A 26,086-nucleotide genomic window follows, 5' to 3' on the forward strand; every position below is an offset into this window, starting at 1 on the left:
CAGAATTTTGTATGGAAGTGTTTTAGAACAAAGTCCATACATGCATATAAAACAAGGAAGAACAAGGACATCACAAATGCCTAGTCATGGGGCCACAGCGTGTGTGTGTGGGTGTGTATGTGGTATGTGTCTCTAAGTATCGGGCAACACCAGGGCAATTAGCAGTAGAAGAAAGTAAATGACTGACTGCAGTGAAGGAAGGGAAAGGATGTCAGGTAAGGTGGGAGTTAAAGTAGACTGTATGCTATATTAAATAAATGAGTCTGAACTTTATAGTCGTGCATTTTTTTGACATGAAATTGGAAGGAAGCTTGTTTCAAGGGAAGGAGTTCTGTAACAGAGCTCTGCCCCCAGCTGTTCCCCTTTTAAAAGCAGGGAATGACAGAGAGTAGGTAAATCAGTCATCTATTATGCCCCGAGGCCATGTAATGTTTAGTTAGAAGTTAGAAGTAGGACTTAGGATAATCAATGCATACATTTACAGGGAGCAGGAGAGACACAAGGAGCGGGGAAATGTGATCATATTTTCTCATTCGCATCAGTGTTCTGGCTGCTGAGTAATAAATAAGCTGGATATTCATGATTGTTGGGACAGCCAGAGAGTAGTGGATTGCAGTTGTCAGTCTGAATCAGAATCCCTTTATTTCACCAAGTACAACAAGCGCACAAGGAATTTGACCTGGTTAATAGGTGCTGACGCATTACAGACAGTTATACAATAGAGGATTGACACAGTAGATGCAGGAAAACGTGACAGGATCTCACATGGTGCAGGCAACACATGCTGTGTGCGATAGTAGACTAAACATAAACACAAAACAAGTAAACATTACTGTACCAGGGAAGTAGCATTGACATCATTCTGAAAGATACAGAAGTTGTGTTATTATGTGCCACACATAATCCTATTCTGTTCTGTTCTATTGGCTTTGTCTGTTCCCCCAGTTGGACTGTAGCGCTCCAGGAGCTGCAGCAGCAGGGATGAGGATCCGGCTCGAGGGTCCCGGTCACGCTGCCAGCCTCCTCTCGGAGCTCAACCGCTGCCGCCAGTCCCGCAGGTATTGCGATGTGTTCCTGCAGGTGGGCAACCGCACGTTTGCAGCACACCGCGCCGTGCTGGCCTGCGCCGGGACATACTTTCGCAACCTCTTTGCCCGGGCTCCAACCTCTTCCACCGCTGCCTTCTCTTTGGAGTTTATTTCCCCGGCCAACTTTGAGAAGGTGCTGACATTCGTCTACACAGGCGAGATCTTGACTGACCTGATAGATGTAGGGGTGCTGTATGAGCTGGCTGAGAGGCTGGGCGTTAGTGAACTGGTGAGGGCCTGCCATGCTACATTCCCCGACCTGCAGGCTTCTGTGTCTGCAAACTGTAAAGCAAACAGTCCCAGAGACCTCGGCCTGGACTCCAGCATGGTCGCTGCTGCAGCAGCGGCTGCTGTAACTGCGGTCTCTGTATCTGCATCGTCCGTGTGTTCCTCTGCAGCCTCCTGCTCGTCTCTGTCTTCGTCCGCCGGTCCCTCTGCCGCCCCGACTCCCGCTGCCGCTGCCTCCCCTCTCTTCCAGGGCAGGACGCCCAGGGCCAGCCGCGAGGCCCACACCGGCCCGCTGTCTCTGGACCTCAAGGCAGAAGATGTCCAGTCTCACATGGGCTACGGGCAGATGGCAACAGACAATCAGCTGTCCAGGGGACACAGTCTTTTAACCAACAGCCACCCCAGTCAGAGTGATGGCACGCTACCTCCGGGCCCTGTGCTCCAGCTGAAGACTGAGCAGGGGCTGGGAGAGCAAGAGGCAGGAGGCAACTGTGAGGATGAAGATGGGGATGGACAAATGGCGGTTTGTGGGAGCACAGCTGGCTCTCTGCCCCAGAGTAGCACCCCTGTGCAGGCTGACACCTGCTCCTTCCCCGACTCTTCAGCTCAGCTCGGAGCGGAGGCCTGCGCCCCTTCGTCGTCCTCAGGAGACCCCGTAGGCAGCCTGCAGGTGGGGTCAGTGGAGGGCGGAGTGGTGGACGTGGCCAGGGACAGCAGGCTGATGTTTGGGGAGGCAGAGGAAGGAGAGAACGAGGACGAGAGGGACCCTCTGCAGGGGAACGGAACGATGGAGGGAACGGAGGAGGAGCAGTGGAGACAGCTGGCAGGTGAGATCATCGAGCTGAGCGATGACGAGAACTACATGGAGGAGGAAGATGAAGAAGACGATGAAGACGACCTTGTGTGTGTGGAGAACGGAGGGGCGGGGAACTCTAGCAGCCAGGTAATCTAAATTTAAAGAATATAATAAGCTCTGCTTTACTTTGATGACTGGCACTATGAGCAAGACCACTGGGTTTTTAACTTCACTTTGCTTTTATGTCTTTTGATAAACTTGCACTTTCCATGTAGTGGTGCCCTTCATGCCTTCTACTATTATTGTGAACATTTAGTAAATTATTCTTCTATTTGTCAGCATGGAAACACTTCAAATAAAAGCAGAAGCACCACAGAAGTGACAGTTTTCTCCACTCCTACAGGTGTCAGGGAGCATGGTGTCATGTAAAGCCTGTGCAGCGCCTCTGCCAGCAGACCCGGATGCTCTCAGAAGACACGCCGAGACCCATCTGACAGACCTGGGGCTGTGCAGGGTGTGTGGGGCTTCGTTCCCGGAACGTGCTGCCGGCGTCTCCCACGCCCTCTCCCACGTCGGGGTCCAGCTCTACTCCTGTGACATGTGTCACTTGCAGTTCTGCAGCCAAAACAAACTGCTGCGCCACCGCCGCCAGGCCGCCTCCAGTTATACAATACCACAGGGGGCGCTCACTGGGACCACCCAGGGCCTGGGCTCCGAGCTGCAGTGTGCAGTGTGCACCAAAACCCTCACCAAGGACTTCCAGGTAGGTGAATTGAGTTGGTTGGACGTTTAGCCTGGGGAGTTTTTGGAATATGTCGACCTGAAATTGCTTTTAAAGAAACACAGTTACAGGTCAATTTGATACAGTGGGAATGCGTGGTGCGCTGAGGCAAAACATTTTACACACACAGCCTAATACGGCAATAAGTTTCAGAATAGGATCTCATTTAACTTGGCAGGAAGCTTTGGGTTCACTAACTCTTGTTCAAGTTAACTGCTGTTTGTAACATTCAGATGATTCTTTACCCTGAGAGTAATCTAAGAGCCAGGTGGATTGGAATGTATGGCTTGGCTCTCTGATAACAGCCATACCAACACTAACAAAATGTTGTCTTGGGATAAGTATGAAGTATGAATATGTTGAGGGGTCTGCTGTTTGTATGACTAGTACCAGAGAACTGATTTCACTTGGACCAAAGAATCATCTCACTATCGCATGGAAAAAAAATATGAAATTCAACCAACTGCTATACCCGTTGCTTGTAGGAGGTTCTCACATTTGCTTTCATGTCTCTTGCCTCCTTCCCAGACTGTCAGAGACCACCTGCTGAGCCATGTGTGTCCCCAAAGCCTGAGCTGTGGCGTGTGTCACCTCCCCCAGCTCTCCCTATGTTCCCTGCTGTGGCACGCCCTCACCCACCTCTCTTTGCCCATTTACACCTGCCCACACTGTGCCCACAGCTTCCTAGAGCGCTCCCTGCTGGACAGACATATGACTGGGCACGCTGAGGAGGCAGCAGCTAAGGAGAGAGAGCGCTCCATACTGCAAGGTTTTAGAGTCGGAGTAGATGGAGGAGGAATAGGAGGAGTGGAGGAGTTGCATTGCTTCCTGTGCCCACAGACGTTCCGCTCCACCTCTGCCTTTCAGTACCACCTCAGCCTGCACACTGCTGAGTCCGCGGGGAGCGGCGGAGGTGTTGGGGGCCAGGGGTGGTTAGGCAAACGTAAAGCTGACCAGTCTCTGGAGTGCCCTCCCTCCTCCTGCTCTTCTTCCTCTCCACGGGAGGCTGGCAGCCTCGTCAAAATGAGCAACCTGGGTTTGGGCCTGGGAATGGGCTTCAGCCTGTCAGATAAGTTTTTTCAAGGACCAATACCGAACTTCCCCTCTGGACTCCTGACCAATGGGAGTTCCGGGCTGGACGGGGCAGCGGCGGCGGGTGTTCGCGGGAAATGGTACCGGTGTCGCTACTGCGGTAAGCGCTTCGCCCACTCAGGGGAGTTCACCTACCACCTCCGCATCCACACCGGGGAGAAGCCCTACCAGTGCAAGGTGTGTCTGCGCTTCTTCCGGGGCCGATCCACCATGATCTGCCACCTGAAGACGCACGCCGGCGCCCTCATGTACCGCTGCACGGTCTGCGGCCTCTACTTCTCCACACTGAAGCTGGTGTCGTCACACATGGAGCTCCACAAGGACCACCTGCCCCCGGACTTCAACATCGAGCAGACCTTCATGTACAACGACCACTCTAAAGAACCGCTGCCCGCCATGGACACCTGACCGCCTCTGGTGTCTGCCTGATCACTGTTACTCTGCTGTGTCTGTCTCTCTCTGTCTCTTCTCTGTCTCTGACACCTCCTCAATGTCTGGTTGTTGTGGACCATATATGTAATAGGCCTAGACTTTTAGAATGTAATGAACTTGTATGTTTTTACAAGGAGGGTACTGTTTATTGAGGCAAAGTGTTTTTGAAGGTACACAGAAGCCACTTGGTGGCAGTGTATCTAAAAAGGGGAACTTGTTGGACTGTTGACTGTCATGCAGTGCTCTGCCTGCATTATCTATTCAGAACAAGTCTGTAACTTGATAACTTACATTTCAGGTTAGGTTTTTATGTAAGTGATTAATCATTACTCTGTAATGAAAGTAGCACCTCATTGTAGCATAGAAAATAATTATTTTATTATATTTGCAGTCACTATGGAGTGTCATATTGCATATTTTCACAAGCTTTACATTTTCTATGTGTCTTCTAGTGGTACGCTACATTTTCCACACCACACCAGGCTTTAAGTATACAACATAACTAGCCACGTAATGAGGCCTTATCAGTAAAATAGAAATTTCAGAATTATTTAGTCTTCCTTCAAGCATTTTGGTTAAGTTTTTTACTTCTCATGGTAACATAAAAAAACATGTTTTTCGGCGATACAATGGGATTTGTTGTATCGGCAATGGAGAGGCATTTTTATGAATGCTTTCACAATATGGTATTTAGTTACACATTATGTTCACTTGATATATTCCACATGCAGTCTTTTTATAAGATGTGAAGTATGAATATTGTGCTGTAGAAACTTGGTACTGAAGTGCCCATCTACAAATTCACATCTGTGATATATGTGTTACCTCATATCTATATCTGATGACAATGTAACTATTTATTCTATTTATGCCTTTTTAAATTTCATTTTCAGTGTTTCTAATGTAAGACCTATGAACGTTGGCTTTTTTAAAAATCTTGTTTCTAGTTCTTGAAAAGAATAAAATAAATGCCTATAGAAAAATAATTTTCTCACCCCTAAATGGTTTTTCGCCTTTTTTGATTCAGTGATTTTTTAGTGTCCTGTACAACAAAACCCATTCATCATCAAAATTTCAATGATGAATTTGCAGAATTCTGCGTAGTATTATGCACCTCTTGCTTCCAGAGGCTCGTGACCTTTGCCCTTTCAAAACCCTGCTCTCTTCCTGCTATTGTGCCATCTGTGGACTGAAACCTAACCCCCTTTTCCTTTTTTCTGCATTCTTATCACAAAGTCAACAGTGTTAAATGTGGAACATTCCCTTTGGAGGCTGGAAGGAAAGTGAATGTAAGAGATCAACCATAGTCTAACTGCAAGAAGTGAGATAGTTGCCAAATGCAACTACAGCAAATTGTAGTGAGGTAAAAAGTTTACATATGCTTCCAAATCAGAGTGCCAGTGTCCGTGTTTTGTGATCGTTCTACTCTCCTAATATCATTACAAAATGGCAACATTTAACTTAGGTTTCCCAGTTTAAATGGATACAAACAGTGTTTGAGGGAGTTTTATTGCATGTTACAGGTAACCATGTTACAGCAGTAGACTACAGCAGCATTCAGAAACAGATAAATAAGCATTTAACAATATGAGCTAAGCTTTATCTGTTTAATGGTTATGTAATAAAAGACAATGTTCAGAATCAGTTCATTTACATTTCCACATTTGCAAATTGTTTATACTAAGTGGGTATAAGGATTGGTCTTATCTGGCATTGGACAGACAGCAGATTTGTTTACATGCATTCCTGCTCTGTCACTAATATTCCTTCCGCCATGAGATCCTAGACGTTGCCATGAGTTCCTGTGGGAGTGCAACAGCTTTGAGGAAAATATCTTCAAACATTTCCTGTCTTCCTCTGTTTACAACTGCGATGTGCTAAATGAAAAAAACAGGAACTGGATTATGAGAGGAAGGTGTTGGTGAGCCCATCTCTCTTGCATAACAAATGGCACAATGAGTCACGGTCAGAAGCTACGACCAGAGTGAGATGATACATTGTGCAATCTTTGCCTCTGGTAACTATTATTCTGAAGCATCAAGCCTGGCATCAGGTGACCTCTGTTTACCAGTTCTATCAAATCCTCCTTCATTTCTGTTGTCCCTCATCACTTACAAAATGTCTCGCTCCTGTTTGTGTAGATATGACAGGAGCTTATTCTATTCTTACGCTGGCTTCTTTCTTATGATACATCTGATTGGCTGGTGCTGGTGTTACTTGGCCTGCGCTGCTTCCCTGGCTCTGCCTCCCCTCCGTTGGCAGTGTTGGGCTGGGCCCCGGTCCCCGCAGCGGCCTCTCTGGGTATGTAGTTCACCACGGTGTTGATCAGGTTGTTGCGGAAGCTCTTGCTGAGGAAGTTGTACAGCACGGGGTTGGCGACGCAGTGGAAAAGGGACAGGCACTGCACCACGCTGAACGAGAAGTAGAGGACTTCCACTGTGTTGCAGCTGAGGACAAAGGGGTCGATGTCATCTATGGTGATCATGAATATCACCAGGTGGTAGGGCAGCCAGCACATCACGAACACTAGCGAGTACACGTGCACCAGCCACACGTCCCGCCGGCCCTGCACGTCCGCCGCTGTGCGGACCGCCCGGGCGATCAGCACATTGCAGGTGATGATGACGGCAGCGGGCCCCAGGAACTGGAAGATCAAGCAAAGGAAAGCCACGGTGACGAACCACTCTGTGTAGTTGTACTCAGGCATCATGTAGCAGCCTGGCTCGTCCCACTCCAGGAGATCCACGTGAACGTTCTCCAGCAGAGACAGGAACAAGGAGAGGAGCCACAGGCCGCCGCAGAGCAGCCAGCGGCGCCGGCCCGCCACAGGGAAGCAGGCCGGAGCGGAGGGCCTGGTGAGGGACAGGTAGCGCTCCAGGGTCATGAAGGCCAGGAAGAAGGAGCTGCTGTAGAAGTTGACCAGGTAGAAGAGGTGGGTGAACTTGCAGAGGAAGCGGCCCCACAGCCAAACCCTGTTCATGGTCACCTCCATCATGAAGAAAGGCATGGTCAGGATCACCATCAGGTCCGACAGGCTCACGTTGATGATGCAGAAGAGGACCCCGTTGGCCGAGTGGCGTCGGCGCCAGTTGACCCAGACGACCAGCGCATTCTCGAACAGGCCCACCATGAAGAGGAAAAGGTAGAGGAGGAAGAGGGCGATGCGGCGGTAGTCGTTGTCGAGCTGGATGGTGCACTCGTAGACGAACCATGGCGTGCCGTTGAAGTAGCCTGAGTGGTTGTGGTGCTCGTCAGTAGTCATGGTCTGGAGTGAAAAGCAGAGGGAAATTGTTTCGATGAGGATTGGGAGTTTAGATTTACTTGGAAGTTAATCTGATTACATTTTCAGACATTGCATAACAAAGGCACAGAAGGAGGAGGGTGGCAGACACGCTGGGTTGAAATGAAATGCTTCTCGAACCTTTTGAGTGGTGTATACTAAAACCACAACAGGTGATTAGAATACCATTTCACAACCTAGAACATGCAAAGAACATAGATGTCCCACTTGGAGCTGCTGTGAGTGCATGCTTGAAATTATTCTTGAATAAACTTTTTCCATCTCCACCCATCATCAACACAGATAAACTGCTGTTAAACATGTGAAACACTTATTAGTTCTCTACTTTACAAAATGAAAACTGCACACAGATTATCATTTCCAAACATAAATCAGTATTTACAATGAAAACGTTATCGTACCTTGGTGTGGTGGTGAGTGTGCTGGAGATGCTGGCTGATGAAGAGGGAGGTTCCCTCTTGAGGCCTTATTGTCTCCTGGAGCAAGAAGAGAGCTTTCTGTCTGTAGCCTGCAGACACAAGATGACTACCAATTCTGCTGTTTAGGGCTATCTGAGCAATCAGGCAGCCTGGAGTTTCTCCCCTCCCATCTCTTATTATTGAGTAACCCGCCCCCCAAATCACACACACACACACACACACACACACACTCCTACTAGATCTAACAGGACATCCTCAATGAGTAGCGGGGCGTGGTGCAGACGAGCAGGAAAGCCCACACAGCTAAAGGGTCTAGGTTTAGAGGACAGACACCCGGGTCTATGAGTGAATAACAGCCCAGGCAAAATGTTTTCAAACAGTAAGGTGTTTCCTTCATTTTCCATTCCAGCACTCATGGGAGGGACTTTGTTCAAACATAATAAATACTCAAAAAGCACCCAATCTTTCCAAAACTGTTCACAGTGATTTTATATCCCATGACTCCAAAGTGAAAATCTGTGTCCCCCCTCTGCTTCTCCTTGCCACTGGAATCCCCACAAGATCAGATTTAGTTTGGTACTTTATTCTACCTGTTCAGACAGGTTAACTTCATTGATTTACTTGTATATGTCAGCAAGCATATATGACCTGATCATTTGTATCAATTCAGTGATGGCGAGTTTCCTCAGTGAATTACCTTTCAGCATCCTGTAAAAGCATATAGATACTAGGCTGGTTGGCATGGTGCAGAGACACTGTGCAAACAGCCACCACATAGCAGAGGACAATGCCAGGAAGCCCCTCGGCTGTAGGGCAAAGTGAGTGACAGGCAGAGTATAGGAAGCCTGTGGCACTCAGCCTCACTGAGGAAGGGGGCTCTTTAACCTACACACACATCCTCATTATTGCATTATTTCAACACCCTCTTTAAAAGTGAGCTGCAGTTTAGCACACACTTTAGCCTATGCAGGTGATAATACTAACAGCTGGGTTTCCCAAAAGCATCTGAACGAGGAAGTTGTATTATAAGCCAGAAGACAATAATGAACAATTTGTTCTGATTTAACACGGGAGATGGTGGGAATGTTTTCGCTCACTTCATTTACTTTTTTGATTAAAAATGCAAATCCAATACAATTTGTTAACAAGGGCAGTGTCAGTCCCTCTGATACCACGATGCCTTTGAGAAACCAGGAACCAGGTCCTGGTGAGCTAGTCCTGACACATCCTTTCTGGAGTGACTGGAAGGTTATGACTTAGGTCAGCATGATAGGGAGAGAATGCAGGAAAGATCTGCCCTGTGCTCTGGACGCCGTGTTCCTACTGCCTCTCCGGATTGTCAGCATTTTGTAGCTTATGGACCCCCCTACCCCACACACACACACCTCCTCGCCTCCCTCTTTTTCTCTCCTTGTCCATCCTGCTTGATTCCCATTGTCTAAGTGCAGTCAATTCTCTCTTTTCTGATAGCAACAGGAAGGATGACAGTCAGCAAAATTACAACTTCTGGGAAGAGTGAGACAAAAAGCAGTCCCTGACCCTCACCACGCTGTTATGTGGAACTGGAGTAAAACTCAAATGACTAGAATGGCATCAGCCATTTAGCTACTAGCAAACAGTAACAGGACCTACAAAACATGAGTCAGCTACCAGCAAACTGCCCCTGCCCATTACAAGCAATAACATCTGCAGTACCAGGAGAAAGTATCTGCTATCGGCCCAGTAATGTCTGTATCTCTGCATGATTTCCTGCAGTCTATCTGTGGATGAAACATTTCCATGTATGTCATCAAATGCATTTCCAAGAATGTTGATTATCTCATTCTCAGATTTTTGTAATCCTACAACTTTAAGTTCCTCCTTTTTCTCCCACTTCTTTCCCCCCCACCCCCACCCCCACCCCCACCCCCACCCCCCCACACACACACACACAACCACCACCACCACACACGTTCCAAAAAGTAACAAGACAAGCACTTTTCAGAAAATCTTTGTAAAATATATTTTGGTCCAAAAGCTGATTTGCAAAAATACAAGATGTGCAATCATCAAGTTCATGAGGCATCATACAGAGTACATCTATTCTGCCTTTCCAGTGTATTGGAATGCTATTTCATAACTCATCACTTTTTTTTAAGGCTAATCGCATAAAGCTGCTGAAATGTAGTGTTATTTCCTAAAATTTATAACAAATACCCAGGTCATAACTATGGAATTTTCTCAAATGTCATTACAACACACAGACAATGGATCTACCTGCTAGGTCTATTGCTATTTTTTTTTTTCCTATAACTTATCCCATCACAATGATTCAAATAGCACACGTTAGTCATTTTGATGCACAAAACACTCCAGCATTCCAAATGTTCAAAGGAACTCTGTCCAGAATGATGGCTGGGCCCATGTTTAGGAAGTGCTTTGATGTCAGTTTACACACCCAATTCCCCATAGACACATTACGTCGTTCATCAAAAAGGCAAGCGGATCTTAAAATGAGGATCGTCGTCCAGAGTCACTTCATCAATGTGGGCCCAGCTCTCTGGTCCCGCTGGAACGCCCTCAGGTTGGCCACTACACATTCCCTCCGCTCACATATGCAGGGTTGGCGAAAATGTTCACAGGCCCAGATTTGATACTCTTTTGACACTCGTTTCAATCCCACACCAATACCATTTCAACTGATAGGGCTTTACTGTACCTTTACTGACAAATCTAGCGGAGACCTTGGGGGAAACACCATTTGATCCACTGAAATACTTATTTGTGTTTGATTGAACTAGTCTGTCACAATAGAGCCAATTTGATTGTATTCAAAAGTGCAAACCCCACTAGAAAAAGCTTTGATCCCACACATTTGGCACTCTAAACACTCAAATGGCCTGTTTCACATATATAAATGAGCTTATCTCTTAAGTCTAGTGCCTAGACTAACATGATTTTGCAATGCCCATCTCCATTAAATATTATTCTGGGATTAGGTTTAGTTCATGCCTGTGGAACCAGAGCAAACTGACCGAAATAAATCCCAAAATAATGATATTTGACCTAGCGATGATCTGGTCTAACACTTTGAACACAGATCAGCAGCGGTCTGTTTCCAAGTACCCTTTTGTTCCAAAGTTAGTCAGTTAGAGTGCTTAATATCTATAAGAAATACATCTTAAATCTTAAAAATAAATATATGCATCAGTAGTAGTACATAATATTGCAACTATGGAAGTAGTCTTGTCTCAGATCACCAAAGTTGAATAATGATCTGTGTGTGCATACTTTTTTTTTTTTTTTTTTTTTGGTCAATGGTAACATAGAATTTCAGAGAACAAGAGCAAAAATAAGGAAACCTTTTCAAATAGCAGTTGGATGTTGGGATGTTTTTACCAACTGATGAAAGTGGTGTTACGCGAAAATATTTGAGATGAATTCGCGGAATCGTTTGGCGTACTGCTCAGGATGGACTGTGGAGATTTCAGCACCAGCCTGGGAGAGACACAGGGGGAGGGAAACAGGGAAAGAGCAGAAAGAGAGAGAGAGAAGAGATGGAGACAAAGAGAGATAGATTAAAAAGGGGATCGGCATCAGCTGTGTGCACCACACATTTCATGACACGACGCGACATGGGAGCAAACATCAAAAGCTTGCCCGCCACGCAGGTACAGCTGAACGTTCTGAGCATCTGACGGCGGCCCTTCACCTCTTTCCTTCCTTTCTTGTGTTACTCACCCCGTGTTTGACAGTTTTTGCTGCATGAGCGGCTTTCTTCTTGGTGTCGTACTGAGTAAGTACGTCAATCAGGCCCATGAAGTAGACCTCCCTCTGAGGGGCTCCTGAGATGAAAGGCAGAGAACAATCAGGGTAATTTTACTGGGTTTATATGACAGCGGCACTGATGAACCTCATACAATAATCATCAAACCAAAAGTTCCCCCTCATTAAATGGATATGGAAAGTTGTTAACATCCTCTTCTGAACAACCTGGATGATGATACTCGGGCTCAAGTGAGGACACGAGGACATGTATAATGGATTTGGGCCAAATATAATATCATGTGACATTGAAGAGAAACAGTTCCTGTCTTCACTCACATGATAATGTCTGCTAAGCTGTAAAGAAATGGTTAGATTTACAATTTGTCTTGTGTGCTGTAAGTATACTGTGCTTTCTTGTACAGCATTTTCACAGTGCCCCATTTTGTATGGGAGCTGCATTACTTCTGTAACAAATTACAATCTGAAATTGGAATTTCTTTCCAAAGCCTTTGCCTTTCCATCAAGGCAAAGGGCAGCTACTTTAAAGAATCTAAAATATAAGATAGTTTTGATTTGTTTAACACTTTTTTGGTCACTGCATAATTCCATTTGTGTTATTTCATAGTTTTGATCTCTTTACTATTATTCTAAAATGTGGAAAATAGTAAAAATAAAGAAAAATGTGGTGTGTCGCAACTTCTGACTGGTAGTGTATGTTTTCTTAGCTTCACACTTGAGTCTAGGATGAGTGTAGATTTCTTGGCCTGAACCAAGTGTGTACCTGGGACACTCCCGACTGCGTACACGTCCACGTAGGGGTCGAACTCCCCGGGCCCCAGGGGTTTGCAGGAGGACATGTATCCGGCGATGCCCTCAGGAGAGGTGCCGTAGGAGCCCACCGTCGCGGCCGGGGCCAGGCCGTTCTCCGTCTCCAGATCTTCCTCGTTGGAAGGCTCCTCGCCCTCCTCCTCCTCCCGCTCGGCCCGGCCCACGTCGTGGATACCGAGCAGCAGGCTGTAGTCCATGATCTTCAGCTTCACTAGGAACTGGGGAAACCGGTGAGAGACAATGGCTATGAGGCTCATCAAGAGTTATGGTATACTGTAAGAGGGAGACAGATAATAAAATGCTGCTATTAAAAAGAAGTTGAAGATTGCCAAAAGCTGAAAATTGCTGGCCAGGCAATGGGCATTTGTTATCTGGATATGCTGTGATTAATGTGTCCTATGGGTGTGTGCTAATAACCTAGTTTACTTGCCTTGGTGAAATTGATTGGGGAATAATGCAATGCTGAACACAAGACAATAATTTATAAAAATAAATTTCACCTCCACCCTCCTAATGGCAAAATGGAAACATAGGCGCTGCATTACAGATGTTGACAACGTGAATACAGTCCCTGACTCTGACCATGTTGTTATGTGGAACTGGAGTAAAACTCAAATAACTAGAATGCATCAGCCATTTAGCTACTAGCAAACAGTAACAGGACCTACAAAACATGAGTCAGCTACCAGCAAACTGCCCCTGCCCATTACAAGCAATAACATCTGCAGTACCAGGAGAAAGTATCTGCTATCGGCCCAGTAATGTCTGTATCTCTGCATGATTTCCTGCAGTCTATCTGTGGATGAAACATTTCCATGTATGTCATCAAATAAATGGTTACTGCAATAAACGGTTAATTCAACGGTTAATTTGAGCAAGAATAGTGATTACGAATTTTTTTTTCCACATTTGTAATCCTATAGCTGCAATCCTATACTCTATATATTATACTCATCTTAAAGTTCCTCTTTATTCTCCCACTCCATCCTTCTCTATTTCTCTCTCTCTGAGTAGTAACAACGCAAGCACTTTTCAGAAAGGCTAATTGCATAAAGCTGCTGAAATGTAGTGTTATCTTCTAACATTTTTTTTTAACAAATTTATAACAAATACCCAGGTTATCACTGTGGAATTTTCTCAAATGTCATTACAACACACAGACAATGAATCTACATGCTAGTTCTATTGCTATTTCTTTCAATATCTTATCCCATCACAATCTTCAGCTCTCTGGGTGTGTGCTAATATCCTAATTTACTTGCCTCTGTGAAATTGGTTGGGGAATAATGCGACGCTGAACACAAAACAATAATCTAGGGGAAATTTCACCTCCACCCTCCTAATGGCAACATGGCAACACAGGAGTGCTGCATCAAAGATGTGGAGAACGTTAATGCTGCCGCTATGTGGTGGAGGTTTGTAACAACAGCGGGATGTTACGGTCAAAGACGTCACCCACCTCCACATCTCTGTTGAGTTTCTCCATGAACTTCTCCTTCTGCTCCTCGGTCACATACACCTTCTGCATGTTGTTCCTGAAGTCCATGTCCTTGAAGGTGGGAAGCTCTTTCCCCTTAGGAATAAAATAAATCTTTAGCTGGAGGTGTGGGATTAGGAGGAGGCAGCTAGCCAAATACTGATGTGGTCAAATGACAAATTGAATAAAATGGATATTAGTTAAGACGTTTCTTTTACCCTTTCTTTGTCACTTGCTTCACGAGACACCAGAGAGCCCTGCAAGAACAACGTGTTAGAAATATTTTGACCAATACTTTTTTGCCAACAATTAAAAACAGCTGCCCACATAGAGAATCAAGTATTGGTGGTCTGTGAAAGCAACAGCTATAAACTGACAGGTGCCTCATTGATGCCTCTCTCTTGCACTGCAGGGCCAATTTAGAGAGGAGTAACGACTTAATCTCTGACTTCCTCCAGCGTGCTCTGAACCAGTGATGAGAACTGGGATGTGAGAATAAAGGTCAGACTGTTTCGACACGCAGTTCCTCCTCACCTTCAGGTCGTACTTCCTGTGCACCACCAGTCTGTGGCTGAACATGTTCCTCATGACGATCAGGTAGGTCTCCTCGCTCTCCACGCTGACCCGGTACATACCCAGGAACTGTGGCAGCAGGGTGCTGCCGTGACACTTCACTATGTGCTGCGGGGAGAATCAACATCGAATTCAGTTCACGACTATTATGATAAAGCCTTGATGTGCTGCTGAAAATGCAAATAAAATAAGAAATATTGTAAAAGAGAAAAAGTCACATTTGCCTATGAAAATGAATACACAGCCTCAAGACTATACATATTTCAGGCTTATAATGGACTGTATTCAAATGCCTCTTTGTCCCCCGTTTGAAGAAGAACACTGAAGAACTCTGTTGTACCCTAGAACCAATTACTGTGTCTATCCAGGTTAGGCATTTAGCCCTGCTCACCACTCACTGTAGCAGTCTATTAAAATAGACACTCACTTCAGGCTGACCTCATTCAGTGTCCCCTGAAACACGCTGGACAGGATGTTAAAACGCTTTGCGTGAAGGAACATTGTTTTGTACATCTATTTTTAATTCCTACTCCTTATTCTCCATCGGTGTTCAGCGTGCAGCAAACAAAATGACAATGGCACTCTGGACAAACCAAGGTAGTAGATGATGCCCTCAAGCTATTACGGGCTGTCACACAATTATGAGGTTAAAAAAAAAATGTGTCAAATTTGGATCCAAAGTTTGAAAAGTTGCTCTCAGGACCTCAAGGCCGACTACTGCTAAATCTCATACATACACACAAACAAAAACCCTGTTTCAATCAGTGTGTAACTGGTTACCGAGGGCACACATGATAACATTTTTTATCTTGACAATCTAGAATCACCCCCTGCCAAACAACCAGCAAACTGTAAAGATCTCTGAAGGAACTCTGCAGTGCCAACCCAAGAGCTCTCATAACAATGTAGTCATTCAGTGCCAAGTGAGTCGACAAACCCTCTCAAACAGAGCTGCCATTTTTCTCATCTCCCTCACAGTTTTATGTAGGCTACAGAACCACAGGCTACACATTCCAGGCAGAGCTCAAGGAAACCAAACGTTTGCTTCGGTGGTTTGCCGGCCTGAAGTGAGACCTGAATCTCGGGGTCTCCATGCGACTCTGCTATACAAGTGCAGGCGAGGCTTCCAGGCCTGGCGACATAAGAGTGCCAGCACCTAACATACTGGCTTAACTGAATTAAAATTTTCAATTTCTTTTGTAAGAATAAATAAAATTCATGAATTTAGGTTAAACTGTTTCAGCTCACTCTCATCACACATGCAAACTTTAGGCCACCAAGAAAGAATGAAAACTCGAATCTACTATTTACATGAACCAAGATGTGTTGATATGAAAATTTGAATATCTATGTCAAACTACCAATGATATAATAGAATATTTCTTTTGTCCTCTGCACATACCCAAGTCCTATGGCTCTGCTATGGAAGGAGCGAGGGAACCTAGGATAACTTTAAGTTATTGTGTAATGTCAGTGTAATTTCCCATTATCATCCAATGCCGAACAGTCTGCGCTTAGCTAATGTGATACTGTTTTGATCCCCGTAGGGAAATTCTCTTTTTGCTTAGCCTCCTCTGCAGGGAGGTCAGAGGTCAGGGTCAGATAGAGAACAGCAGCCCTGGAGCTGGTAGGGATTCAGTGTCTTGCTCAAGGACACTTTAGCAGGGCGGATGCTTGCCGTCCTCTGGTTGAGCAGCCGTCTCCCTACTCACTATGCGACCCTGCTGTCCCCGGCTAGAAGCAGAATCTAAAAATACTCTTATTTGGGTCGGATCCCCTCACCTGCCTCAGAAAAGGGTTTTTCCCCCCAGGAAGTGGTTGTGTTAAGATCTCTACAACAAAAGCTCTCCTGGGCTACAAACAAAGGTTACAGAGAAAAAAAGAACTGCTGATGGTTCAAACACACCACTACTACCAAGATATGCCACAGAAAAGGGAGACAGAGAGAAAGACATTGATTCGAGGTGCCCATGGGTGGGTTTAATAATAGCCTGGGTTCCACTACAGGATCAGATAGAGATAGTTGGTACTTACTCATTATTCCTGTCACTTAATATCGCTCAATGAAATTTCTGTTACTCTTTCTGCAGCTTGTTGTCAAATGATTTTCAGGTTTAGATTAAACTTCAAATAACCGATTACTGATATAAACATATACAACCACGTTTTAAACATTTTCATGCAAGCCTGATCCTAGTAAGCCCCACTTGGCTCTGCTGTGGGAAAACGTCAGTCGGTGCTATGCTGGTGCGTGGCTGGGGCATAATTAAAACCCAGGCCGTGTACGAACTTTGAATGTTAACCGTACCTGGTGGTACTCAGACAGGATGCTGTGCATGTCCGCCACGTCCTCGCTGGAGATCTGCTTGACGACCAGCGTGCGGTCATAGGAGTTGAGGAGCAGACCCTCTCCCTGGGCGTCTGCGCTCCTCATTGGGGGGCTGCGGGTCAACGACACCTGGGGAGTGGGAGACCCAGAGCACACAGGTTAGGGTTGGGATCACTTACCTTGGGCTGTTTTTGATCTAGAAAGAAGTAACTGAAGATGAATTTTTGAGCATTAATACATCAGTACTTCAGGTTACATTTGAATTTAATAAATTGTATATAAATTAACCCAAACCCTGTAGCGTATATAGGAAAAGGTAAAATCAGGTGCAGGGTCTCACACATTTCCTTCTAATCTAGTTCATGGAGAAAGTCACACGCAAACTGATTAGACCAGCCAGAATAGACCTGTATTTGAGTATTTCTCCATCAAAGCATGATGATATTCGCATCAGTACGTCACATACACACCTGGTAGTCCAGATCCTCAATACCAAACCGCTCCCTCAGATTTCGGAACACCTGAGGACAGTATTCTTTGAACTTGAAATGTCCTGGAAGATTTTCTCTGCAATGGGAGAGGAGGTGGGGAAGTGAGATGGGATGTGAGGGTGCTGGCTGGTGGTTACATTTACTGTGCACACACACATCTCTCTCATGTACTCTTAAAGACCCTAAACATCTGTCAGGCTCTACGCTCTAATGCAAACCTTAAGAATTCGTAATCCATTTTTGATCTTCAGGAAGTTAGGAATCTATCAAGAATGGGTTTCCCAAAAGCATCTAAATCCACTAAGATAATCTCTGTTTCATATTTATACTGCTTTTAGGATACTCAGTTCAGCTCAACACCAGTTCAACCAAAACTGCTGCAATCAAGACTTATTTTTGAGCCATACTTGTTGAAAAGGTGGTTGTTGACTTTGATCTTGGTGTTGGCTTTGAAGTCATCAGGCAACAGCATGACAGGAACAGGCACCTGGTTAAGGTCATTGATCTGCAGTAAGAAAATCATTTGTGGATCCAAGTTAGCTGTGTTTCAAGATACAGTATTCACAAACCCACATTAAGCTGTAACATTACCACCGTTTGCATTTGTATTTGTGAATGCATTTCCTAAAACAGCACAATACTGAATCCACGCTGAACTCACACCCAGTTGAGGCTCTTGTTTACACATAACGTTAGCCAAATCAAACATGACTGATACACCTGAGAGTACAGATGATGTTAGCCTCATCTCTCTGGGGATGACACCTAGTAGCAGGCTGTGTGTCTTACTTGCTAGCGCTACCGCTAACAGCTAAGTTAGCAGGATTTACTTGGTTACAGTGGCTACACACAGCATTAACGTTAGCATTTAGTGTAACGTTAGCTCGCTGCAATGTTAACTAGCTTTCAACGACTCACCGAGTGATTCACGCCCCACATAAACACACTCTGGACAGGGTCGCTGGCACGAAACACTTTCACCTTCTGCTGCACAAAATGTTTCTTTTTCGTTTTAGTCTTGGGGGCCAGTATCACCATTGGACTGGAGATGGCCCCCGAGTTGCCGACGGAAGCCATGACAAGTCGGGCTTTCGTTCGCGGTGCTGGCGGTGACACTTCCTGATGGCTACCGTTACTAAGCTAAACTAGCTAGTGATCTCTCGCTGCACTTCCCCGAGTCTCTCCGTCACAGCGACACGCAAACCAAAGGTCACCTGTCTTGCTCCGATGTGTCTCCTCCAACTGTGTTATATTTGCCCAACTTTTCTAAGACACATTTTAACGTTAGTAAGCGTGATCAATCATTAGTTAAACTCATCCTGACCATGCATGACTACAGAGCTACAAATAAACCGTCAACGGTGACAGTCCACCACCGCCCCCTCGAGCCCACCTGTGTTATTATCAACAACGTGGTGAGTTTACGATTGACAGGTGACAGGGGCCAAAGAGATTCGATACTTTTGCGTCAGGTGACCTTAGATGGGCGGATACTTCGAGGTGTTATGTTGGGTTCCTGTTCACGTCGGAAGTCGGTAAATGTCAGCTCTTTAGGTCGCAATTACAACCTACGTACATTCTAGTGGCCCTCTCCTGCTCGGAAAACCGAGAGCAGAAAGTAAAGTACTGTTCCCCGCAACAGCTAACATTATGTCAACGATGTTTGGCAACGCTGGCTAGCAGCTGCAAATGAAACTTTTAATTTCAAATTTGTTGTATATGTTAACCATTTACCACTCAGTTGTTTCATGCAATGCTTAAACCCGAACTTTGTATACTTCAGGGTTGAGAAATATTTCCCGAGTTTCCTCCGTGGAATTCCGACTTGAATGGGAATTTCATTGCATTATTCTTAAAGGGAAAACAGAATTTCCAACTTTCCGATAAGTCAGGAACGTAGCATTAGTTCCCATGGTTTGACCGATGGGTTTGATAAACCTCCTTGGGTTTGACACATCCCATTTCCTGTTACAGAGTATCCCTATAATATTGAAGTAGATTGGGATAAATGTCAGCAAAAAAAAAAAGTATATGTATATTTGAAAACCAAGATAACGTCTGTCTTGACTGAGTTTTAAACTCATTGTTATGTTGGGCAAATTCTACATAGCCTACACAAAAAGAAATTTAAGAAGTCATGCCCAATATTCCAATACTCCAAATACATCTCTTATACTAATAAGGGTGACTGGAAGCAAGAGAAGTCATACAATGTTCAAACACTATGATTACTAGAGCTTGATTTCTACTTACTGTAAACATTTGTTCTCTATAAGAAAATATTTACTATTGATTAATTCATTCATTCAATCTTGCTATCTTTTCTGTCAAATGTTCATGTAATTTTTATATAATTTTAATTAATGCAATGATACATTCTTTACTGTTATATCGAAAATGCCTGTAATTTTGTACATTTGTCTTGTTCGGTACAGTAAAAAAAATAAAATCCTGTTGCAATGAATTGTAACAATAAAGTCTGCTTCCACAATGAGCATCCCTTATGAAGACAAAATGAGTGAAAGATCTTCTTCTTCTACAGAGCCTACAGACCTAGTACTGTCTGTGCAAGAAAAGTATGCATGGAAATGATTTCCCTACACAAAAGCACCATTCTATTGTCTTGTCGGCCAATTTAGAACAGCTTCAACCTTGACCCAGGGAATCTGAGTCATCCCAAACTATCTGCATCCAATACTCTCGATTTATACATCTAATTTTGCAGTGAAGATGCTTTGTCTTTCAGTACATCATAATTGTGCAGTCTTAATTGGATAATTGAATGTAGGCGGATGCATTGTGCTGGAGAGGCCATATTCTTGCTTTCAACTCATGCTCCATGCACAGAACAGAATCTCCAAGAATAGCAAATGCAACCACCCTAGATAGAGAAGTAGGACATGTGTGGTGGTGTGATTCTACAAAGGATCATGCTTCCTCCTTCATTTTCTGCAAGACCTTCATTTCAAATTTCTTATGCATGGACAAATTGGATATTCTACGCTGTTACCTTGGAAACAGGCATGTATTGGGTCCCTGTGTGGAAAGGCTGGAGAAAATTATCCTTTATGCCCCTAGTAATGGCAGCAAAAGCAGCATGACACTAATGTGCCTATTAATTTCTGTTTCACTGCTGGTTGATGTGACTGTGGCTGCAAAAGGGATTCTCACAGGCACAGCAAATGGATGTGAGCATGAAGCTTCGAACCAAGAACCAACAACCATTCAAACCACTGCTACACAGGAACCTGCTCATCTGGTAGTAGGCCAATAGGTGATGATGCAGTACTTCATTTGGATGAATACTTAATTTTGCTGAACAGCAATACAGCGCCCAAGGCTTCAGAATGACTGTGCAGGAATGTTAACACACAGAAAAAAAAAGACTACTTTGTTTTGGCAAATGGGCTTGAAACTCATTCCTACATCAGTGCCTGTCTTCCAAAGTAGATTGTCTCTCCACAGCTGATTTAGTATCACACTACAGCATCTTCTTCACCATTGTCACCATCATCCTCATCCTGCTTCTCCTCATCATCATCACCATCAACAGCAGCAGCAGCAGCAGCAGCAGCAGCATCATTATACTCTAATGTTCGTGCATCATCACAATTCATCATCATTACCCTAATCCTTATGTTACTAACATTTGGTGTATGCACACACTGGCAGAGGGAAACACCATGAAAAGAAAACACTCAACACGTGTTGTTATATTAATATATGTGTTTTTATTATTCTCCATTTTTATTATCATTATGTTTTATTTTAATATTTGCAAATCTTACAGGTCCTTTGTGCATGGACCTATCATCACGGCACACACATTGGCACAACAAGATTGGTCAGAAATAGATAAATTCTAATCACATTTTTTTAGCACACAATTTTATGACTTTTGCAAGGACTTGGGAAAGACGGACTATAACAATAACAAATTTAATCATTTTTTCCCCCGTTGAAATCAGAATTTGAGTATGATGTGCCAAAATAAAACATAATAGTAACATGGACATTCCGAATTTCAAATAAACAAAGCATAAATAAGAAGGAAAATAAAAACATGAGATATAACCATAAGATGTACAGCAGTTGAATAGCTCTGATGAATGTGATGAGTTTTGCCATAAAGGTGCCTCTAAAGCACAATACTTCCCCTAACATGAAATAAAATAATCTCTGTCTTTAAATAAGAAACTGCTGACAATATAAAAATACATGGCATTGTACTGTAGTTCATTAAATAAACCAACAATTCATATATAAAATATTATATTGACGTGTATAAAAATATGCCTTACAACTTCTTGAAAAGGGTAACAGCCATAAGCTTTTTGTCTGCCACTTCAGAACACACACAGTCAACCACAAAATTCCAACATATGTACAAACAATCAACTAATAAGCAGTCAGAATGCCATTTTGACAAATAAAATCAACAGATGCATCCAAGATTGTATTCATATGACTATTTTTTCTGACTTGATATATGTATAGGATACTGTAAGATGTAGAATTCAAGCAGTACTTTATGGAAATACATACTCCAAAATAAATTAATAGAAAAGAAATATTCTATCAATTAAGTATAGTGATATCAGTGTATCTTTGGAGAGAGGGAGAGAGGACGGTGAGGGAGACACATTTTTCAAACATTTGTGTCACATCACCAGCGTAACAGTATTTCAGCCCACTGAGATCAGAACAAACACAGGCAGTGTCAGCTATCCTAAAAAAAAAAAGTAAATTAAAATCTACCACAAAGCCGGGACAAGAGCCAGGGAATATAGAGATCATTCGGAGCAATACCGCTTGGATCACTGAGGCAGTTCACAGAGCGTTAATGTGAGCACACAGCATGTCACTGGACGATGCAGAGGACGTTGCTGCAACTGTTGAACATTCAGGCAGATGTTATTGTTGCTACTGTACTGTGTGTGTGTGTGTGTTTGTGTGTGTCTTGGTTCTAGAGAGGACATTAATTGTGGTGTAATTTCCATAGGAAGTGGTTAATCCCTGCTACCTCCTGTCCAGGCAGTGTCTAGCACAAGCTAAAGCCACCCCCTCTCCCTGTGCTCCTGCTCCTCCACCTCCTCCTCCTCCTCCTCCTCCTCCTCTTCCTCCAGGCTCAGAGCAACGGGACAGAGTCATCCCTCACTCCCCGTCGCATGGTAAAGTACCATCTTCGCTGGCACGTGAGGGCACGGCCGTGCCAAGCTCATCCACACACCAACAATGGCCACGCTGCATACCCTTGGAGGAGCGGCACTGTGCGAGATTAAGAGACAGTGATACAAAGAGAGAGATTTAGAGAGGGAGCGAGAGAGAGAGAGAGAGAGAGAGGGGAACGATTCAGAGAGTAAGAGATTGAGAGAAAGACAGAGAGAGCAGGGAGAGAATAAGAGAGTGGGGGAGTGAGAAAGGTGGAGAGAGAGATCGAGAGAGAGAGATTTAGAGGGAGAGAGAGAAAATGATATGTCATCATAGCGCAGTACTGATTCTCTGAGCCCACAGCTGAGAGGCTCAGAGAGAGAGAGAAGTGTCAGTTATTCTCAGCCCTCCGGTCATGGACAAATCTCTGGATGCACTGAATGGAAAGCTGCAGTGGAATGCAGCTCTCACACTCTCTGGCAGAGACACATACTGTAACACAGAGTCGGTGCAACAAAGACACATTTTCATCTCACGTCAGGTCTAACGGACAACAAAGTTCCTTTATTGTATTCATCATGAGGTCCACACTGCATGCATTCACTGATGAGAGGCCTCCCATTTGCTTCATGTGACCGTACCTGCTTTTTCCTGTAGAATCCACGAGTGTCACAGTTCGGTATATAGATGTCACGGTCAGACTGGAAGATCGTCAGCTCGAGACCCCTCAGGACGCTATTGAGCAGCTTACGGCACGGCGCCTGCAAACAACAACTCAGAGTGTGACTTCAAAGATCACCAGAGGCAGAGATAGAGGACTTATCTTAATCTACATGGTACAGTTGCAGTAGCGAGCTGCTCTCCCCCCCTCAGGTGATCGTGTTGGCAGAAATCCTCTTCGATCACAACACGTGTCGATGTAAATCACAAAGGATTAGCTATGGTGATGCAGCATCACAGCCAGAAGCAGAGAATATATATATACATATATATATATATATATATCAGATGTAAACATATTATAATGACATTATATAACCATATTGTTACACAAGGCTTTGGCTTTTCAGGTCACTGAGTGGTTTGAAGCGACTGACTGTGCTTTTTTTTGTGTCACACTGTGAAATTAAACAATATGATCATTATGAATATCACAGTGATTATTGTTGTTCTTATAATGACACACATGCGGAGCTGGAGCAGTTCAAATGCTGCAGATCTCCAGGCTCACAAAGTGAAAAATCCGAGGCGGCTGCGGCCGACTCGAAACTTTCCTGATTCACATCATGCTCAATTAGTTCTGCCGCATAGCAGCACACACATCATGCACCATAATGCATGGCTTCAGAGCTGTATATGTACATGCCGCTGCAACACCCCAGACACCATAGGAGCTACAGTAATAACTCTCTATAATGCAGCTACATATATATATATATAACCGTTTCCACCACAGAGGATCTGCATGAATATGATCTTATTATATAAGATGCTCTCTACATCTTCATACAATTTGCATCTTCTGGGTAAGTATCCATCAGCTCCATTCATTAAGGAGTGTAACATAAAGGGGATCAACTTACTTTTTCTATTTCACCACTGTGCGAGGGATGGGGACCTGAGAGGAAACGACATGGCACGAGAATGTTACATTAGAGCATCATAGCCAGTAACATCAAACCATATGTAATGTCACATGTAAATGCTACATATACCATTTTTAGAATGAGTTGTATCCCTTTGCACAAGACATTACTAAGCATTCATCCAGACTAGATCTAATTGGGAATGGTCGTTCAATGAGAGACCTAATTTCCATCAGTATATTTCCTGTTCAGATAGGGAATCGCAGTATCTCACTTTGAACAGTAGATGGAGACCATTGCAATAAAAAGCAGCTTGATCAGGATGTAGGTGACACCGTGACAGTTTCACATTCATTCTGAATTCTCACAAGAAATGCTCACTTATAGGATATATCACAGTCATGCACCCTGTCGCTGAAATGGATAAATACACGACATTTACTTGTCCTATAGATGCATGTGCATACACCTCTATTTACACACTTTCGTAACACCTAAAGACCCATAATGGGTCCTTGAATACATTTCAGAAAACAATCCACTTGTGTTAGGTTATTTGCCATTATTTCTGCCTAACAAATCACAGCCCTTTACAACAGACCCTCAAATGACATTTTTACCACAATGACACCAGAGGCACTGCAGAGCAGTACTGGATGCTAGAGGTTTGCAAATTCATCTCTGGTGCACAAAATGCATCCAGTCTTAAATGTCACATACTTAATGTACAGTAACTGGTCTTTTCTTTTGTCGCTGACTGAAACAGCATCACATGCAATTCTCACAGCAGTAAAAGAGGGATAATAGACATACGACCGGCTATTTCTCAGTGGATAATGGTACAGCAGTGTTCAGTGCCTGATACAACATCCTGAATAAACCACTGGACATGTCAAGCCTACCTGTAGTGTCTATGCGTGTGTCTGTGCGCGTCCGTACGTGCATGCATGTGTGTGCGCGTACGTGCGTACATGCACGTGTGTGTGTGTGTATCTCCTTACCTGTGGGGTGGGGCCTCTCAGTGGGACTAGTCCTGCTGTGCTTGGCGCAAAAGCCCCTTCCCTGCAACAGAGCCTGGAGGGGGCTGTGTTCCCTTGGTGGGGGAACACAGCGGAGCCCCTTGGCACAGCTCAGTGTATACACACCACAGGGCTCTCCCTGGGCCAACACTGACGTGCTGCCGGCAACATTATGGTCCCTGGGGGGCCGACCTGCCCCCAGCGGATCCCTGCAGGAGGGACAGACCTTGAAGGGGCCCAAGCGGTACGCCCCAGTCCACGATCCGCAGTGGGCAATCAGCAACAAAACAACGGTTGTTAAGTTAGAAAGGAGAGGCATTTTCTGTCCAGGTCTCAGGTTCTCCACACTCTGTCAGTTAAATGTGGCTGATGCTATTTCTGGATGTATATTTCTCTCTCACTCTCTCTCTCTCCCTTTTCTCTCCCCTCTCTCCTCAGTCTTCTTCCCGTTTCTATAGCTTTCCTTGGTGCTTTGCCGGTTGAGTCCCCTGCAGTGCCAGAGGAGACAAATGGAGATCGAGAGAGACACAGCAAAGCACCAGCTTTTAAAGATCTGAAAGGCGGTGATAGAGAGTGAGTGAGTGAGTGAGTGAGTGAGTGAGTGAGAGAGAGAGAGAGAGAGAGAGAGAGAGAGAGAGAGAGAGAGAGAGAGAGAGAGGGAGAGAAAGAGAGAGAGCACAGTTATGACACCTTCAGGGGCTGGGACTCAGAGAGAGAGAGAGAGGGAGAGAGAGAGGGAGAGAGGGAG

The 26,086-nt window shown here is 44.6% G+C and overlaps 4 protein-coding genes across 4 annotated transcripts; 1 reads left to right on the forward strand and 3 right to left on the reverse strand.

Moving 5' to 3' along the window:
* The first annotated feature begins 959 nt into the window (after positions 1–959).
* On the forward strand, positions 960–5,329 carry zbtb39 (zinc finger and BTB domain containing 39). The gene is made up of 3 exons (XM_071915529.2): positions 960–2,259; positions 2,516–2,875; positions 3,422–5,329. The coding sequence occupies exons 1-3, from the start codon at positions 982–984 to the stop codon at positions 4,391–4,393; spliced, it is 2,610 nt and encodes an 869-aa protein (XP_071771630.1). The 5' UTR covers positions 960–981; the 3' UTR covers positions 4,394–5,329.
* Positions 5,330–5,694: 365 nt separating this feature from the next.
* ackr5 (atypical chemokine receptor 5) lies at positions 5,695–8,260 on the reverse strand. The gene is made up of 2 exons (XM_071915531.1): positions 8,120–8,260; positions 5,695–7,682 (listed from the first exon to the last, which is right to left on the reverse strand). Exon 2 carries the CDS (start codon positions 7,677–7,679, stop codon positions 6,600–6,602), a length of 1,080 nt encoding a protein of 359 aa, XP_071771632.1. The 5' UTR covers positions 7,680–7,682; positions 8,120–8,260; the 3' UTR covers positions 5,695–6,599.
* A 1,862-nt stretch (positions 8,261–10,122) lies between these two features.
* pip4k2ca (phosphatidylinositol-5-phosphate 4-kinase, type II, gamma a) lies at positions 10,123–18,958 on the reverse strand. The gene is made up of 10 exons (XM_071915458.2): positions 18,501–18,958; positions 17,990–18,087; positions 17,562–17,658; positions 17,071–17,220; positions 14,724–14,870; positions 14,408–14,446; positions 14,172–14,285; positions 12,666–12,930; positions 11,858–11,961; positions 10,123–11,614 (listed from the first exon to the last, which is right to left on the reverse strand). The coding sequence occupies exons 1-10, from the start codon at positions 18,657–18,659 to the stop codon at positions 11,534–11,536; spliced, it is 1,254 nt and encodes a 417-aa protein (XP_071771559.1). The 5' UTR covers positions 18,660–18,958; the 3' UTR covers positions 10,123–11,533.
* Positions 18,959–21,296: 2,338 nt separating this feature from the next.
* igfbp6b (insulin-like growth factor binding protein 6b) lies at positions 21,297–25,885 on the reverse strand. Its single transcript, XM_071915478.2, has 4 exons — positions 25,321–25,885; positions 24,317–24,351; positions 23,375–23,494; positions 21,297–22,850 (listed from the first exon to the last, which is right to left on the reverse strand). Exons 1-4 carry the CDS (start codon positions 25,655–25,657, stop codon positions 22,737–22,739), a joined length of 606 nt encoding a protein of 201 aa, XP_071771579.1. The 5' UTR covers positions 25,658–25,885; the 3' UTR covers positions 21,297–22,736.
* Positions 25,886–26,086: the final 201 nt, after the last annotated feature.

This window comes from Centroberyx gerrardi, chromosome 14 (assembly GCF_048128805.1).
Source record: "Centroberyx gerrardi isolate f3 chromosome 14, fCenGer3.hap1.cur.20231027, whole genome shotgun sequence".
Classification (NCBI taxonomy): Eukaryota; Metazoa; Chordata; class Actinopteri; order Beryciformes; family Berycidae; genus Centroberyx; species Centroberyx gerrardi.

Bases quoted from the DNA above. Each gene is read 5' to 3' on its own strand.
- zbtb39 (XM_071915529.2), top strand. From the start codon at position 982: ATGAGGATCCGGCTCGAGGGTCCCGGTCACGCTGCCAGCCTCCTCTCG. The intron at 2,260-2,515 runs GTAATCTAAATT...CCACTCCTACAG, and splicing joins CGGGGAACTCTAGCAGCCAG to GTGTCAGGGAGCATGGTGTC. The intron at 2,876-3,421 runs GTAGGTGAATTG...CCTCCTTCCCAG, and splicing joins CCCTCACCAAGGACTTCCAG to ACTGTCAGAGACCACCTGCT.
- igfbp6b (XM_071915478.2), bottom strand. From the start codon at position 25,657: ATGCCTCTCCTTTCTAACTTAACAACCGTTGTTTTGTTGCTGATTGCC. The intron at 23,495-24,316 runs GTAAGTTGATCC...TGTTGTTTGCAG, and splicing joins ACAGTGGTGAAATAGAAAAA to GCGCCGTGCCGTAAGCTGCT. The intron at 22,851-23,374 runs GTACGGTCACAT...AATCTCGCACAG, and splicing joins GATTCTACAGGAAAAAGCAG to TGCCGCTCCTCCAAGGGTAT.
- pip4k2ca (XM_071915458.2), bottom strand. From the start codon at position 18,659: ATGGCTTCCGTCGGCAACTCGGGGGCCATCTCCAGTCCAATGGTGATA. The intron at 14,286-14,407 runs GTAAAAGAAACG...TTTATTCCTAAG, and splicing joins AAGCAAGTGACAAAGAAAGG to GGGAAAGAGCTTCCCACCTT. The intron at 12,931-14,171 runs GTGGGTGACGTC...CGGTTTCCCCAG, and splicing joins AACTCAACAGAGATGTGGAG to TTCCTAGTGAAGCTGAAGAT.
- ackr5 (XM_071915531.1), bottom strand. From the start codon at position 7,679: ATGACTACTGACGAGCACCACAACCACTCAGGCTACTTCAACGGCACG.